The sequence below is a fragment of the Dipodomys ordii genome, unplaced genomic scaffold, assembly GCF_000151885.1.
Source record: "Dipodomys ordii isolate 6190 unplaced genomic scaffold, Dord_2.0 Scaffold57, whole genome shotgun sequence".
NCBI classification, from domain to species: Eukaryota; Metazoa; Chordata; class Mammalia; order Rodentia; family Heteromyidae; genus Dipodomys; species Dipodomys ordii.
In genome coordinates, this window is record NW_012267273.1 from 3,753,582 (window position 1) to 3,771,045 (window position 17,464).

The following is a 17,464-nucleotide window of genomic DNA, read 5'->3' on the forward strand; positions in this document are numbered from 1 at the left end:
TTTAATTAATCTACTAAAGTAAATGTAAGCCTTGGCCATTCATTTTATTTTCACACATGTCCAATTGTGATATCGTAAATATAATTCTGTTTTGAAGAAGATTGCTTAATTCCTTACCATAAAGGTCATAATGAATGTATTTTCTGTCTGTCTGTGGTATTAAAGGTAGCTCTTAAAGAGGCATGCAAAAACTAGGCTTTGAAAATTTTCAAACTCTGTTTGAAAATAGTCATAATATTTCTCAAAGTGATGATTTAGATTTTTTTTCTTTTCTTTTTTAGTTTAAAATAAAATAGTATTTTCCTTGCCATGGGAACATTTCAATGTAATATTCCATTTGATGCAACAATTGAAATGAATGAAACCCAGATTAACTTTCCAGAGTTTTAATATGTGCATGCACACACACCACACACACACACACACACACACACACACACACACACACACACACTCATTAGTAGATAGCATCCACGTATTAAGGAGTGCTACAAATACTTCCGCAAATAAAGCAGGACATTTGCCTACTTTATGCTGTCTAATCTGTAGTGTAATGGCTGTCCTATGAAAAATGACCCTCATACAGGATGAAATTGGCAGGAGAAACTGAGAATATTTATAATCACAAATTCCTCTATTATAAATTTGCAGATTTTAATTTTATTGCATGTGAGTAAAAAAGATTCTAAAGTTTATTTAAAAATACTAAATTTTCCTGTAGCACAAATAATCAGAAGTTATGCTAATCTTTAATAGAAAGTTTCCTGAATCATCCTTGAAAACGGCACATGTGTTTTTTCCTTGTATACTGTCAGGACATCTTATTTATGTTTCTCTGTAAAGTAACTTCCAATTATGCAACTTATTTTACCTTTCCTGTTGGGTCAATCCCTCCTTATATTTTGGTCCCATTGCTGCATTTACAATTTTTTACTTCATTGTATCACTCACTCTTTTTCTTAGCATACATTTTTGTGCCTTTAAATACAAGATAAGGAATGTCTCTGCTGAATTAGTGATATCGTTCCATTTTCTATCTATTATCATTGTGTTTAAAATAAACAACACACTCTCTCTCTCTCACACACACACACACACACATATTTCTAAATCATTGAAAACCCAATGCTAAGGGCATGGTCCATAAAGTCAAGGTCAGAAATATAGAATATACTTGCATAAATCTGCACTTAATATGTTGCTGAAGAAAATTGTAGTACCTTGGTTACAGCTGGCCCTCTACAACTTCATCCATGCCTCCAGGCTAGCTTTTTGGCTGATTGATTGAAGATTGAGTCTCCTGAACTTTACTGCTTAGACTGGGCTTACACTTAAATCCTCTAGGTTTCAATCTCCTGAGTAGATAGGATTACCTAGGAGAGCCTCTGGCACACAGCCTAAGAAAAGTTTTGAAATTAACTGTAGTCCTCAAATTTCTTTAAAAACGACATTACCTGAAAAACAAATGCTAAACAACATTTTTATTTTCACAAAATGTAAAGCTTTCTACTATGAAACACTACCCCAAAAAGGGCAGAAATGGCAATGCCATATTCATCTTGACCTTTATGATAGGGAGATTTTAAGTTAGGATTTGAAAATAACATTATAGTTGGCTCACTTTTGCAAGCAACATTAAAAACAGGCAATTTGCCACCAAGCAGCAAGGTGTGAGTGAATGGATGAAAATGTAGAAGAGGAAAGGAACATCAGGAGTAAGGACTATTCGCGTTCAGTAGACCTGTTAGGATTCTTGCTAAAGTCAGGACTAACGTCAGACATTGCCTGGAAGATGGTAGATGGTAAGGAGGACAACCACACATCTCTGTTCTATTTATCTGAAACATGGGGATTCTCTAAATCGTACCTGGTAGAATATCCTTAACAGTCTCAAAGTCAGAGATTTTAAGAGAAGAGAGTTCACAGAAGCCTGACTTGCCTCCCATCAAAGAAAATATCTCTGTTAAAGCATTTATCGTATCTACTTAAAAACTAGAGTTTAATCAATTTAAATTTAAATTGGTTCCTAAAAACCTAACTACATTGGCTAAACATCCTTCATTTGACCTTTACTTTTCAGCATCTGACTACTTTACTTATTATTTGCAATCCATATCTTACAATAACATTTTGTTATGTGATACCCTTCATTGAAATAAGCAACCTTTTTTTTTTTTCTGTATCAGCTAACTCAGGTGAGTATCATACTTTCTGCTTTTATGAATTTACTCCCCTAGGAGCTAGGCAGACTTACAGAATTCACTTTCTCTCAAATTTTTCTAATCAGTTCTACCATTAGGAAGCAGCATATAACTTCCTCTTTATTGGTAGGACAAGATTGTATTGACAGGATCAAGCAGGAGATTAGTTCCCCTTTCAGTATGTACTCCTCAGAGAAATACTCACCCTCATTAAGATGGAAAGCACTTAAAGCTGTAATTCAGAGCCACTGTATTGCCTGCTCAGTTAGAATAATCAAGGAGAAGTATTTTCTGGAATGCACATTTAACAGCTGAATGATTAGAAGGATACCTTCACAAACAAAAACAAAAGCAAAAAACAACTCAGCTTTAACCTATCCAATATGATTTAAAACAAAAGAGTTCAGTTCTTTTGGGTAGAGGAAGGAAAAGGCTAGAAAGTACAATGATTCATCATCAATGGATAAATATAAGTGTGATCTGGATCTAGAATAAGCAGCTATAATGAAATAACCTATGAAGGTTTTATAAAAGAAATTCAATTTCCATATATGTTTCGAGCTATTATTCTATACAAAATAGTATGTTAAGTATTAGGGACCAGAGGGAATTCTAAAATGTAAGTCCTGCCAACAGTTCTCTCTACTCTCTCTGTATGAAAATAAGGTATGTAGAGAATAATAGGATTGTGTTGCAAAATTTTAGAAGGCTGGTGAATGGGAGAACATCTAATATATACTTACTTTAATAATATTCAGCCTACGTTTATCAAAAGAATTTAAGGTTGTTATTAACTCATCAGGACAGGTTTCGTAACTACATATTTACTTTATGTTTAAAAAAAGTCTAAAATTTTTGAAAGAATAATTCACGGATACAGAAAAGAAAGCTTAATTTTTATTGTAATTCACAGCTATGCCTGGTGATCGCTTATGTAGCTAAAAGTCAGAATAATCTTCCAAATTCTACATTTTACTGTTTATTTCAACAGAAGCACAAAGATCAACAGATCACCGTTCCTGGGGAAGTGCAGAAAATTCCAAATATTGCTAAAAAAAAAAAAGTGGCCTAACTTTGGAAAATATGGGAAGACTTCATATCTTGATAAATTATTAACTTTTAATAAAATAATTTTATTTCTGGTTTATACAAACATTAACAATAATTGCTTTTAAATGATTAGTGTCCAGATTGAGAGAGAACAATCTTAGGTCACATGAAATTTAAAGTATAGCTTGTAAATAGTATTTCACAAAATAAAGGGATACATAATTAACTGTTTTATATAATTGATTCATGGAAACTTTATTTCAGCTTGTTAGATAATATAAAAATATGAATATTCAAAAGTGAAACTCAGTTGGTATTTGTATATATGAAAATGATGTATCTCATTGTTGATGTTAGTTAACAATTTACCAATTAGTTCTTCAAATTTAAATGCAATTCTAGAAAGATAAGGGCTGTGAAACTTATTTATTTTCATTTTTATGCTTAAGTCTTTCTCTGCAAATCGTATTATAATACATATGCATTTTAGGTATAGTGATGAATTTCAATTATTAATCCTTAAAATATTACTTGTTGGCAATATCCTTCATATTTTGTCACTCTCTGCTGTCTTTGACAGCATAAGAAAACTAGCTAACTAAATATTACAATTGTATCTAAGAAAAATATTATCAATCTTCTCCTTTCTGAATTTGTATTATGTTTACCATTTTCAGAGAGTAATTCTGTATATGTAATTCTGTACATTTTTTTTTGTTAATACTACATAGTGACTTACTATAAGATTGAGTAATCAAATGGGAATACAGGTTGACCCATTGCAACAATGAGATATACAAAATTCTACGTCAAAAACGAACTTTACAGTTTAGGCATGGGTTGGTGTGGGGGTGGGGAGTGTAGTTGTGGAGATGGGAGGGAAGGGATGGTAGGGGAAAAATAAAGGGGGAGGCAACAATGCTTGATAGGAAATGTACTCATTACTTTGCTCATGTGATTGTAACCCCTCTGTACAGTATTTTCACAATAAAAAACTTATTTAAAAAATTAAATTAAATTAAAATAAAAATAACTTGCAATTTTCTCTGAAGAATAGGAAAGAAAATTAACTTGAGCTAATCTTACATATATTTTAAACATAATAAAATATAAAATTGATATATATAGTTATCTGAATTTTACAATTATATTTTTCTATTAAAGTTACTAAATGAAGTCATATTTCATTGACTGAATCTATCAGCTTAACCACAAATGTTAAATTATACAGTAAAACTTATGGAAAATGTGTGAATATTTATTTTATTACTTGTTTATAGTAGCTTATGATAATATCTTTCTATTTTAATTTTTTATTTCATGTTTTGTTTCTATATATTATAATACTCAATTTTTTATTGTATTAAAAGTGACAATAAAAATTCTAATCAATACCAATTTTATCTATCAGCTCTATCTGATGCTACTATCATAGAATTGTTATTGAACCTCATGTTTACTTCCTTTGAAGCATTTTTTTTCCTCCTAAGCAAACAAGTAAGAACAGCAAAATATATATCAGGTTGGATGTTTGTTAAACAGTAAGATCAGGTAAATGTTTGGATTTGGATTATCTAAAAGGATCAATAGTTTCAATTTTGTTATGAAAATAACATAAATAGCAAAGTATATTATTACTTCTATTTTTTCTCCCTTATGGTGTTTTGGGAGCATTAATGTAACATGATCCCTAGTACATGACCTTCCAAAGTGAGAGATAGTACCCTGTTCCACATAGGTGTCTGTATTAGATTTCCTTGAATCAACAATAAAAAACAGAGTAGCATACTGTTTTGAGATTTATGTTTCATTGTTGATTAATAACAGTGACTTTCATATATAAATTTTATTTTTAAAAGCTAGGATAATAGAACACAAAAGAAAAAATATTAGTGGTTTATAATCATATACATGATAATGGTAACTCCTTATCATTTTGCCTGAGGCTAATAATGCATATTGTCCATCTGTTTCCTATGCGTAACATTAAAAAATATATTTAGATGGTTTTGCTACTACTTGATCAGGTAGCTTTTGTTTGTATTTTGAACATAGAAGTCCTTTTAAAAACATTATTTTCTCATTTGAAATTTCAAAGCTAATTCAGCTTTGCTCACATGCAAATTATTCTGTACAATTTTCTTCTTAATATTAAGTTTTTCTAAATCTTGATATTCATATAAATTATACTTTAGTAATTATATTTTAATCATTCACCCATTCACTCAATATTTCCTAAGAAATTTTATCATGGATTTTAATAACAGTTACATTCTCATTGATACATGAATAATTAACTTCTTCATTCTAAAGTTTATATTGTTGTCTGGGATAAAGATGTGGAGCTAAATGTTCTTCAACAGGAGAAGTCAGGGGAACAGAAACTATAACCAACTAGCTTCAGAAGATTTTAGGAAGCTTTATTGATAAAGTATCACTCTGAGGATTCACAGAAAAGCCAAGGGTAGTGAGATGAACAGGTGTAAGTAGAAATAGTAGTTCAGGCAGAGGGGGAACTGCATAAGCAAAGATTCTGAGGGAGAAATAAATTGAGACACATTTTATGAGTAAAAGTTTAACTGAAGGATGCTGGATGTCTGGTTGGTGATGGTGAAGATGTAGCCCAGGGAAGATTTGAGTGAAGAGTTAGTATTTTGTGTGTGTGAGTGTGTTTGTATAAATGCGGGCTTAAATTCAGGACCTAAGTGATATTTCTGGTTTTCTTTGCTCAAGGCTAGTACTCTACCACTTGAGCCGAAACTACACTTGCTGGTGGTTGGTGGTTATCAAGAAATAAGAATTTCACAAACTTTCTTGCTTTGTCTGGCTTCAAATAACAATCCTCACATCTCAGTATCCTGAGTAGCTTGTATAGTAGGCATGAGCCACTGATATGTAGTTAAGGGGAGATGCTTCTATCAATTATTGTGAAAAGTTTGAATGATGTTATCTAGAAGGCAAAATCAGAGCCATGAACAGGAGTATTGGGAACACAAGCTTTGAAATTTTATTTGCAGTCTTGTTCAAAGCAACAACGGTAGTGTTGACGAAATAAAGGACTTGTCAAGTGAATAGGATGAAGGAAAATGATTTGTTTTATTTGTATGGGCAGGACACAGGGAAGATTGAGAGTGATAGGGTACATGCGATAAGGACTTGAGTATAGGTAATTATTTACTTAGGTAAGGAAACTAGGAAGATAAATGTTAGGAGAATGTTGTGTTTTGTTAACAGAGATACAGGATTCTAATATGATGGAAATAGGTAGTGTGTACTACCTTAAATAATTACTCCATATAGTAAATTCCTAAAAACAGAGCAATATTTTCAGTCATACTGGTGGTTCATTGAAACCTGAAAATTCTCATAATATTCTTTATACACCGTAATATGCAAATTGGTAAATGACCAATAGGATTCACTCTTTTATTCTGATTTTCTTTATGAATTCTACAAAATTGGACTTAAAATGATGAATATACTAAAAATATTGAAACTATTTAAACTATACTTTTAAGCTATATAGTATTCATAAGCTTACACAAAGTTATATTCAATTTACATTTCAGAACCAGTATTTGCTCATATATAATGATAATATAATTACAAAATATATATAAATATTATATATTATATAACTTAATATAAACTAGAAATGTTGAATACAATATTTGATTTCATTTTATAGTAATCATAATTATTATAATTTAATAGCATATATATTTTATTTTTGGGACTTTTAAAATAAAAATAGTAATTATGGTATTAAGGACTAAATATAAATGTTTAAAACTTGATTTTTACTAACTTCACTATTAATGAGCAGAAATGTAATAACTAAGGAATTATTGTACAGAGAAGTGTACAGCTTCTTCAGTAAAAATATAGAGAACAAAGATAGGACATTGTACAAATGAATTTGCCTATTTAAAAATATATGAGGGTGTAGAGAAAATGAGAGAAAATCAGATGCATGTTTACTACAATATTTTAAAAACTTTTCCATGGGTTTAAATTTTTTAATGAAATATTTGATGTAATTATTTCATGAAAGTATTTCTAGCATAGCAATCAAGGTGTACATATAAAATCAGAAACTGAAATAGTGGCTCACTTCTGTAATCCTAGCTATTCAGAAGCCTGTGAACAGAGAATTACAGTTCAAAGCCAGGAAAGCTCATGAACAATACATAGTCTCTGAGTGTGAGCTCGTGATCAGAACAACAACAACAACAACAACAAAAGGCAGAAATTGTAGGGCTTTTGTTTTGTTTTGTTTTGAAGTTGGTAGCAGGGCTCAAATTCAGAGTCTAGGCACTGTCCCTGAGCAATTTTGCTTAAAGCTGGTCCTCTAGCTCTTTGAGCCACAGGGCCACTTGTGGTTTTCTGGTGGTTAATTGGATATAAGAATCCCACAGACTTGCCTGACCCTTGCTGGCTTTGAACCATGATCCTCAATTTGCAGTCTCCTGCATAGCCAGGATTACAGGAGTGAAACATCAATACCAGGCAGAAATTGTAGTTTCTTGATGTTTTTGTTTAACAAGCAGTAATCATTCAAAAATTCAAAAATTAGACATTGTACTCTAAAAGATGATATGATTTACTAACCTATATGATATGAGGTATTGCTCAATTAGGACTATTTTTTAATATTGTTGTACTTTTAGCAAGATTAGAAATTCACTTTCAATAGTATATGAATCATTATGAAAATTTCAAAGTTTTTTTTTAATTTAATTTAATTTTATTTGTGAACATACTGTACAGAGGGGTTACAATTGCATGGGCAGGATAATGCGTACATTTCTTACCAAGCATTGCAGCCTCCTCCTTTGTTTACCCTTCCCATCCCTTCCCAGCCGCCCCCCTCCCCCGAAAATTTCAAAGTTTTATAAATTTAAACTTAAATATGACTATCAGTATTTTAAGCTTACAGATGGTGCACTACTATTTAAGCTATGCTGCCACTTTTAACATATCAATATTTTAGATAATTTTGTGACTGGTCATTTTGAAATAAATAAAAGCTATCTATTAAAGAAAAGTAATTATTATATACTAGAATATTGTATACATCACACAGTCTGATGTATACAATATACTTTTGAAATGTTTCCTTTATATGTTTTTATATGTTTATATATATTCTTTGTAAGTTTTCATAGACTTTTTCAATATCATTTTAATTTTTTCAAATCAAATTGTATTGAGAAGCAATCATCATGCTATTATTGTTTTAAAATACTAATAGTTTTATTTGTCCTAAAAATCTACTTTTAAATACTGAAATATTTAGACATTTTTATTTTTATTTTATTGATTTTGATTTCAGGAAAATGAAAATTACAGCAATAATACTTTTTAAATAAAATATTATAGAATAAACATAATTTCTATCAATTTTTATAATGCTTTATTTTATTCAATATTTATTATTCTTATTTTGTTTTTAAAAATGTGTCTTTCCATATCTCAAATTATATTGTATATTGCTATCATTTTGTTAGTTGTCCAATTATTCACTTATTCACTGATAGTGAATTTAAAATAATTTTCTCTACAGAATAAATAAAAAGTTAATGACTTTACCTATTAACTTAATTTTCATTTTTATATCATATTTTTGATTTTTCATCTTTGTAAAACATTAGTACTTTACATGCTTTGATCAACAAATATTCTAACATCTTGTTGGCTACAAATATCTAATATTTTGTCATTGGCAAGTTTATTAGAAACCCATCTTTTATAGAAGAGTTGATATGGCTATTAACTCATCCAAACAAAAAAACTAATTATGGTCATTCAGTGATAATTTAAAAATTGCTATTTATATTAAGATGATTCACACATGCAATTATCTAATTCTGTTCCCACAAGGAAATTAAGCTCAATTGTTAGTTAATTTTAAGTCTAATGAGCACTAATTGTGAGGAAAACTGGAAGACAGTTTTTGCTTATGAATTCTGTCCTCTATTTTGTAACTCAAAAATTTTTCTCAAAAACTATTTCAGGAGAACTTCAAATGCTACACTGTGTCTTTAAATCCTAGTTACACAGGAGGGAGGGTGAATTGGAGATGGGGCTCCAGTGACTCTGAGTTAAAGCCCAATGTACAGCACAAAACAAGCCAACAAAAATCTTGTGATTTGAAGTGGTCAAAATAACTTTATATTTGACCATGATTGATAGTCCTATATGTTAAATTAAAAAGTAAACTGTACCCAGGTATCAGAAGTAGAAAAAAATACATGAATTAAAATTATTAGTAATACTTTTGTTTATATTGCTTTTAGGCTGTTCGATATACATAATTGGATAAAATGCTTTATTTTCCCATATATTAAAGTTGCAAATATATGTACACATATACATATCTATGAATATGTACATATGAATATATGTATATATATAATCATGTAACCAGAAATATATAAAATAAAATTTACTTTAACAATGAGAAAATATGAATCTCCCTCAGAACAACTGATGAAGACAGAATAAATATGCTTCTAGCTAATTACCTGTTCAAAAATTAAAATGTCTTAAAATAGGATCTTAAACATCATCTATACTGATGGTGTTTTACTTTTTCAGTAGTGCATACTCCAAAGTCATGTGCTTCAGCACAAATATTTGAGTGAAATATTATTGTGCACTTTTACATAAGCTAATATCCACATGAAGTATAATTTAAAACATTTACTGCCTCTGCTTAACATGTGCTAGGCACTTGTCTAGGTGTTTGTAAATAACAACACATACTGTACATTTAGCAGCACCTTGATGTGACACTCCGACAGCTGAGACAATTAAGGCACAAAACCATTGATGCCACTGTTAGAAGTGATACATCTGGTAGAGGATCTATGGTTTCAACTCAGGAAGTCAGGCTCTGGGGCCTATTCTCTTAGATGGTACACATAAGCTTATTTGTAATAGAAGCTTATTGTGATTATTATAATATTATTATCATTTTAACTGAAGTTGTTAAAAAGAAAGTTGTATAGAGGTAGTATGGTTATGATTTACTTTTAACTTAAAATTATTTCCTTTAAGACTACATATTTAATGTTTATCTAATAGATAGTGGGTAAATAATGTATTTTTCTTTATTTCTGAAGAAAAAAACTTAAGAATATATATGTTTTTATTGTAAGCAATAACAGGTTGCTACTTTCATTGTAATTGATTAGCAGAATAAAAAAAATGTAAGTGCTTCACAAAGATAAGTAACACTTCATGATTATAGTATATATCTAATGTTCTAACATGTAATTTTTAATATTTTATTATGATTATAATTATCAATAAGTAGTACCTATTGATTAGAGGATGTATCTATGATAGATGATATAGCCATTTATCTATTATGAATATATCCTCTAATCAATAAGTACTACTTATTATACTTATAGGTAATGTTATTACATAGGAATTTTATTATGAATAAAAATGCAGCACAAAAATTGTAGGATTTTAAGGGATTGTTTGGATATAAGTAAAACAGTATGCAGGCTGGGATGTAGCTTAGTGACAGAGTGCTTGCTTATCTAGCATTGAGTTCAATCCCCAGTTCCAAAAAGAAATGGTAAATAAAGAAAAGGAAACAAATACTGTATAGAAACATATTTAATATTCTTGTAAGAGTTAGAAATTCCATGGGTTGATGCATTTAACAATGTAGCATTCACATAGCTAAGTGAAATGCAGAATCTCTCAATATCTATTTCTAAATATTTCTGTCTTCTTACAATAAATCACTCAAAGTTACTATCAAATATGAAGATTTCCTATGCTGCTTACAAAACATAGTACTTGTAAATCATGAAAGTGGAGTACTGTGTGTGACTGAGGCAATCCCTCTTGTACAGACGGTCTTCTCTCATTTTGTAGAATCAGATGATTAGCCCCCCATTGTCTCTCTATTTTGAGGTAGTACTCTGTATTGTACATTGAAAACTATATAAAAATCAAATAGCTTACAATTAAATTTAAAAATTAAATTAAAAACAAAACATAAGTAGAAATGTTAACTAAGCTATTAGTATTTTTATCTCGTCACCAAAGAAATATAGTATGTATTACAAAAAATTTTACTTAATGCTGTGTGTCTTATTGTTATAAGAAAATGATTGTACTAAAATTCTCACATCAAAATCTTCCACACTAGTCAAAATCTACATACTCTATAGTTGAATTTTATGAATAATATTACTAAAATAATGAGGATTTTTTCAATAATGTTATTAAAATAATGAGTATGGAAATTAACAATGAATTCATAAGCTTCTGGATCTTTTTATTAGCATATTGAGATCAATATGCTTATTGATCTCAAGCCACATGGGATTGAATCCTGGGATTATTTGTCTATGACTTAACTCTACCATGGCTACAATAGAGTTCATGCATTTTCAGTTACTGAATCAATTGGACTCCTTAGTTTATGTATGCACATGAATTGGGCAAGTCTAATTATTTTTATCTCATGAACAAGACACAACATAAATTTACAAAATTGTTAAGGCTCAAGAAATAATAATGTACTGTTTAAATAAACAGGATAGCAATTTCTTCTTAATATTGTGGGGACACATTTACTCTTAATCTACCCTCCCATACTGTATTCTTGTGCAACTTCATCTGCTCTCCTAAACACATCTACATACCAATCACTCCATCTATCTATCTATGCATGTTTCATCCATCAACATATATTCCTGAACACACATGAACATACAGATATTTTATATGAATGTTTCTTAGACTCATAAATGTATGTGAAATGTAACTTCATCACGGAAAAAATACATGGCTACCTACTGCAGGTCTCCAGTGGAAATATAAAATAGAGATTTAAGTATTCCTAGTATTAAATGTAATAATTTTTTCAAGATGCTATTTTCACACTATTAAATTAAAAATATTTACACAAAAATTGAATGTTATTTGTACCTTTGGTTGGCTATTCTCTAGGCGCCAAGAATCCCTTTGATGACATTGTTTTGTCATATTGTTATGGCCTAATTACTTGGATACAAAATATGAAAGATTACTTGGATACAAAATATGAATGATGTATAGTGCTGATGAACATTATTGTTTTGGTTCTTGTTCACTTTGTCAATCATCTAATTTAAATCAATTACAAGAGATTAATTTAGTTAGCTCAGTACCCTAAATACTAGCCATGGTTCTGTCAGGGGCTAACGAATTGCCTGTGTGTTTTGTCTAGGTGTTGAAGGAAAGCTAAGAGAATGAAGGCTCTGCGTCCGCAGCGGAAGCATGATATGGCGGAGCAGAGCTGGTGTTGAATTGTTCTCTCTGATGGCTCTATGTGAGTGGATAGCACTGAGTCTTCATTGCTGGGTTTTAGCGGTTGCTGCTGTTTCGGACCAGCATGCCACAAGCCCTTTCGATTGGCTCCTCTCTGATAAGGGACCTTTTCATCGCTCACAGGAATACACAGATTTTGTCGACCGAAGCCGGCAGGGATTTAGCACACGTTACAAGATATACAGGTATGAAGCCAAGGGAGAGAAATCACAAATATATTGAAGGTTGTGTTTCAATGAAGTCTTTCTAAGGAAAATCTTCAGAAGGGTTTTTATTATAGACTATGCCCCATGGTAATGTTTCCTTCCGATTTAAAAAAAAAAAAATATGTCTTATAAGAATGACGTATTTGAAGAAAAAAAATACATGATGGTGACCGCTTATATATCACTCTCATATACTATACTGCCTTTAAGTTAAAACAAGTATCTAAAGTAGCCAATAATTTTAACTGACAATTTCTCAAATTGCTTTTCCTCTCTAACTTATACCAACTGATGCTACTTTTTTTCACTAAATGGTTTTCCTTCCTTCCTTCCTTCCTTCCTTCCTTCCTTCCTTCCTTCCTTCCTTCCTTCCTTCCTTCCCCAACTCGGCCTCCAGCTTTCTCTCTCTCTCTCTCTCCTCCTCCTCATTTTTCTTCCTCGCTCCTCTTTCAACCTCTCTTTCTCTCTCCCTCCCTCTTTTTCTCTCTCCTCTTTCTTTGTGGTGTTGCTTGGGCTTGAACTCAGGGTCCGACCACTGTCCCTTAGCTATTGTGCTCGAGGACTGGCATACTACTAGTTGAGGCATAGATCCACTTCCTGCTTTTTGGTAGTTAATTGGCGATAAGAGTATCATCTTTTTTTTGTTATTGTTGTTCGAGGTGACTTCAAACTGTGATTTTCAGATCTCAGACCCTTGAGAATGAAACCCACTTCGTCTTTTCTGAACTGACAAGTAATTTTTTTTTATTCAGAAACTGGAAGAGACAACAATGGATGAATTAAAGTTAATAGGAGATGAATAGAACATGGTTGTACAAGTGAAAGAAAAGGAGAGGATCAAGATATATGAATTTAAATTTTGTTTCTCCCTCATATTTAAAATCTTAATAAGACACACACAATTCATATATTGTTTAACAGTCTGTTTGCTTTCTCAAAGCACATTAAATTTATTCATTTAAGGGGGAGTTTGAAAGTGGTTACCCAAATGAGCTAGATAGTATTGATGTGTGCCGTACATAATGCTTAATGTAAAGTTACTGCTTTAGATTATTTCTTAGTGATAGCTGTTTTCAATTCCTACATAGATTGGAAAAAGCAAATTTTATTTTGAAATTGTACGCGTGTGTATGGGGGGTTTTGTTGTTGTCATTGTTATGTGTTGTATTTTATGTTTTGTGTGCACCAGAGGGAACTGTGTTTCTGGTCTGTATGTACTATTTCCTAAAGCATTATGAGAAAATTATAAATCCTGTGAGTAATTTATACGTATAAGAGGGACTGAGTGTTCTAAGCAAATTCCACCAGTCACCAAATAATTATTGATGTACCTTTTTTTAAAAGATAAAAATCTCATTAGTCTACATAGGCAAAGCTCACACATGTCTAAAAAGGGGGAAAATTCTAATAATTAAATGAAATTATATATATATATATATATATATATATATCCCCCAAAATTCAGCAGAAACAATCCATGTTAGGGTTTCCTGGTTCAAAGATTTTTATGTTATTTGAGTCAGTTTTAATTTATGAATTGAATGAAGCCATTTGAATTTAAGATTGTCCAAATGTCTAGTATTTTAGCATTTTGCAAGAAGATTTTCTTAAGTTTGTCAAACTGGTACTAAAAATATGATTCCATAACATTCTGCTTTTTTAGCTAAGGTCTAAAGTGTTGTCTTATGTGTGGGATTGTTGTGGTTTGGCTGCTAGGGCTGTCATCCAAGAGTTGCAAACATGGTGTGACATTGTTTTTCATGCTAAAGAAAATGCATATGTGAATCACAGTGATGAAAAGTAATTTTTTAAAGGAAAGTAAAACCCCCCTCACCCTCATCCAGGCCTGAAGTCAAGGCCTTGTACTCTTACTCATATTACTTTGTTCACAGCTAGCATTCTAATACTTGATCCAGACATCTACTGGTATATGAGTAAGAATCTGGTAAATTTATCTGCCTGGGCTGGCTTAGAACTGCCATGATCTGATCTCAGCCTTTTTAGTAGCTAGGATTATAGGCATTAATTACTGTTGTGTGGAAAATAGGAATGTTTGGTGATTGTACAGTTTTCAGTCATTATGGGACACATTCCAGAAGAACTTTATTAACCCTGAGCTCCTTATTCTTCCTACATATCTTTAACTTTATAGCTTGAAAAAGTATGTTGGTATATGAAAAATATTTGTGAGACTTATAGTGGTTTTGTGATAATTGATAGTTGCTATAGCATGTATAATATAATCTTTTAATTAGAATTCTTTTAGAATTCCTAAACTTTATTTGTCCAATTAATATTTTTTCATAATTCCAGAGAATGTTATTTACCTATCAATGCAATATAAAGGATCCAGGTTTTTACATCTTGGAAATTCATCTTATATTTGAGAAGCTAGAGAGTGTCAACTCCAGGAATTACATTACCGTGCTGGAATTTGTTTTCATATTTTTCTTTCATTGAGCATCAAAATTAATTATTACAGACTTTTTCTCACCAAACACAAATAGAAATCTATGAGTATTTAAGACACAAATGGGAAATTAACATTTTATTATATTTATGCACTTGGTTTATTATTTAAAAAGACTATATAATGTACTAAAGTGACCAGTCTCATTCTAGTAAGGCTTAATATTATTATCATAAATGCTGTACAATATTACATGGTCATACTGCCTGAAAAACAATAGTTATACATGTAAAGCATGTTAAAATAATTCGGCCAAATCTCTTTCACTTGTCTTTCTATATTTCATCTTCTTTTCCTGTAATGTATTTTCCTTTCTATCACAAATATATAATAGAACAACAATAACCATCAAAGATTACTAGGATTATAAGCAGAAATAAGATTACAATTATTGTTCATCTCTTTCCTAAAGATCTGCTTTTGTAAACTAAAAAGTTTTTATGCTTTTAAATTGGTGTTTGTATAATGGATGTTCATGTTTTCCTCTTAGAAACACATGATGTCAAGGTTAGAGTATTGCTAAATCACTGAATAACAGGATTTAAAATATGAATGTTCTTGCTTCTTTTGCTATTTGCTCACATATCACTTTTGTTCAGATCATAGGCTTCATTATCTGAATATGGTATTGGGAACTCTCAATAAAGAAATGGTTTTTTTTCAGTGACTTAAACTATGTTTGCTTTTTGTTTGCTTTTGGTTTTTAGTTTTCTTTTTTCTTTCTTAATTTTATTCTAAAGGTGATGTGCAGAGGTGTTACAGTTATATAAGTCAGGTAATGAGTACATTTCTTTTTGAACAGTGTTACCCTCCCTCATTTTCTCCCACTTTTTCCCCTCACGGTCCCCTCCCCTGCAAGTTGTAGAGTTCATTTCCAACATTGTGTGTAGTGAGTTATCACTGTTTTTTTTTCTCCTTTTAAGATATATTTTATTGTAAAGATACTGTACAGAGGGGTTACAGTTACATGAGTATATAAAATGAAATTCTATGCCTCTACCAGAAAGAATGACACCACCCCATTTGTTAGGAAATGGAAAGACCTGGAAAAAATTATATTAAGTGAAATAAGCCAGGCCCAAAGAAACATAGGTCCCATGATTTCACTTATTTGCAATAACTAGTATAAGTCTAGAATAAACAGAAAAGTTCAAAAGCTATATACATTGACCATATAATGCTAAGCAAAATGAACCCCAACATAGGGACACAAAAGGTTTTATCTTTGTTACTCTTGTTTTTATTGTACTTATAATGTACTATGCGAGTTTTAGTTTCTTTTGTATGTTCTTCCCCATGGTATAACACCTGTTGTCATTGCATTTGATTTTGGTGCCCTGAATCTTGTATATACATTTTTCTAATTTGGGAAGGGGAAGGGAAATAACAAAATTCTGAAACAAGGATACAGATCGACCAATTGTAACAATGAGATGTACAATACACTATGTTGAAAACCAACTCTACATCTTTGGTGCGGTAGAGGGAGGATCTGCGGATGTGGGGAGAAAAGGGATGGTAGGGGAAAAACAAAGGAGGGAGTAACGATGCTCAATAAGAAATGGACCCATTATCTTACTCATGATTCAGTTTTTGAACCACTGAAATAAACACTAAATTTAGAGCCCCTCAGGTTTATAACCACAGAAGAAACATTTCACATAATTAATCTTCAGATACGGTGGCACAAAATTAAAAAACAAACACATTTATATTTTCTTAATTTCTATCATTTTGACAAATTACATGTGCAAGTACATACTAAAATAGGGTATGATTTTCTTATAATATTTCAAAATAATTACCATTATTTCACATTAGTTCATTGTGCCCTCTAATACAGAGGAGCTGCTCAAATAAGTAAATAAGAATAGAAAACATTTGAGATTCACATTACATACTATTGGTTTGTGTACACATTTTGCATGAACATTTTTTTGTGAAAATACCGTACAGAGGGGTTACAATTACATGCGCAAGGTAATGAGTACATTTCTTATCAAGCATTGTTGCCTCCTCCTTTGTTTCCCCTTCCCATCCCTTCCAATCGCCCCCCCCCTCCGCTCCCCAACCTTCTTGCCAAAGTTGTAAAGTTCGTTTTTCAACATTAGGACTTGTACATCTCATTGTGTGGGTCTACCTGTATCCCTATTTAAACAATTTGTTTTTCCCCTTCCCCTCCACAAATTATACCA

General features: G+C 31.2%; 1 protein-coding gene across 2 annotated transcripts in view; it reads left to right on the forward strand.

Moving 5' to 3' along the window:
• The window catches only part of Brinp3 (bone morphogenetic protein/retinoic acid inducible neural-specific 3), a 401,825-nt gene that overhangs the window by 11,941 nt on the left and 372,420 nt on the right, over window positions 1-17,464 (forward strand). For both annotated transcript variants that reach the window (XM_013021772.1, XM_013021773.1), the window contains one exon: window positions 12,493-12,778. In XM_013021772.1, the coding sequence (XP_012877226.1) occupies window positions 12,543-12,778 (236 nt within the window). In that variant the 5' untranslated portion in view covers window positions 12,493-12,542. Of the gene's footprint in view, window positions 1-12,492; window positions 12,779-17,464 lie in introns of those variants that run through there.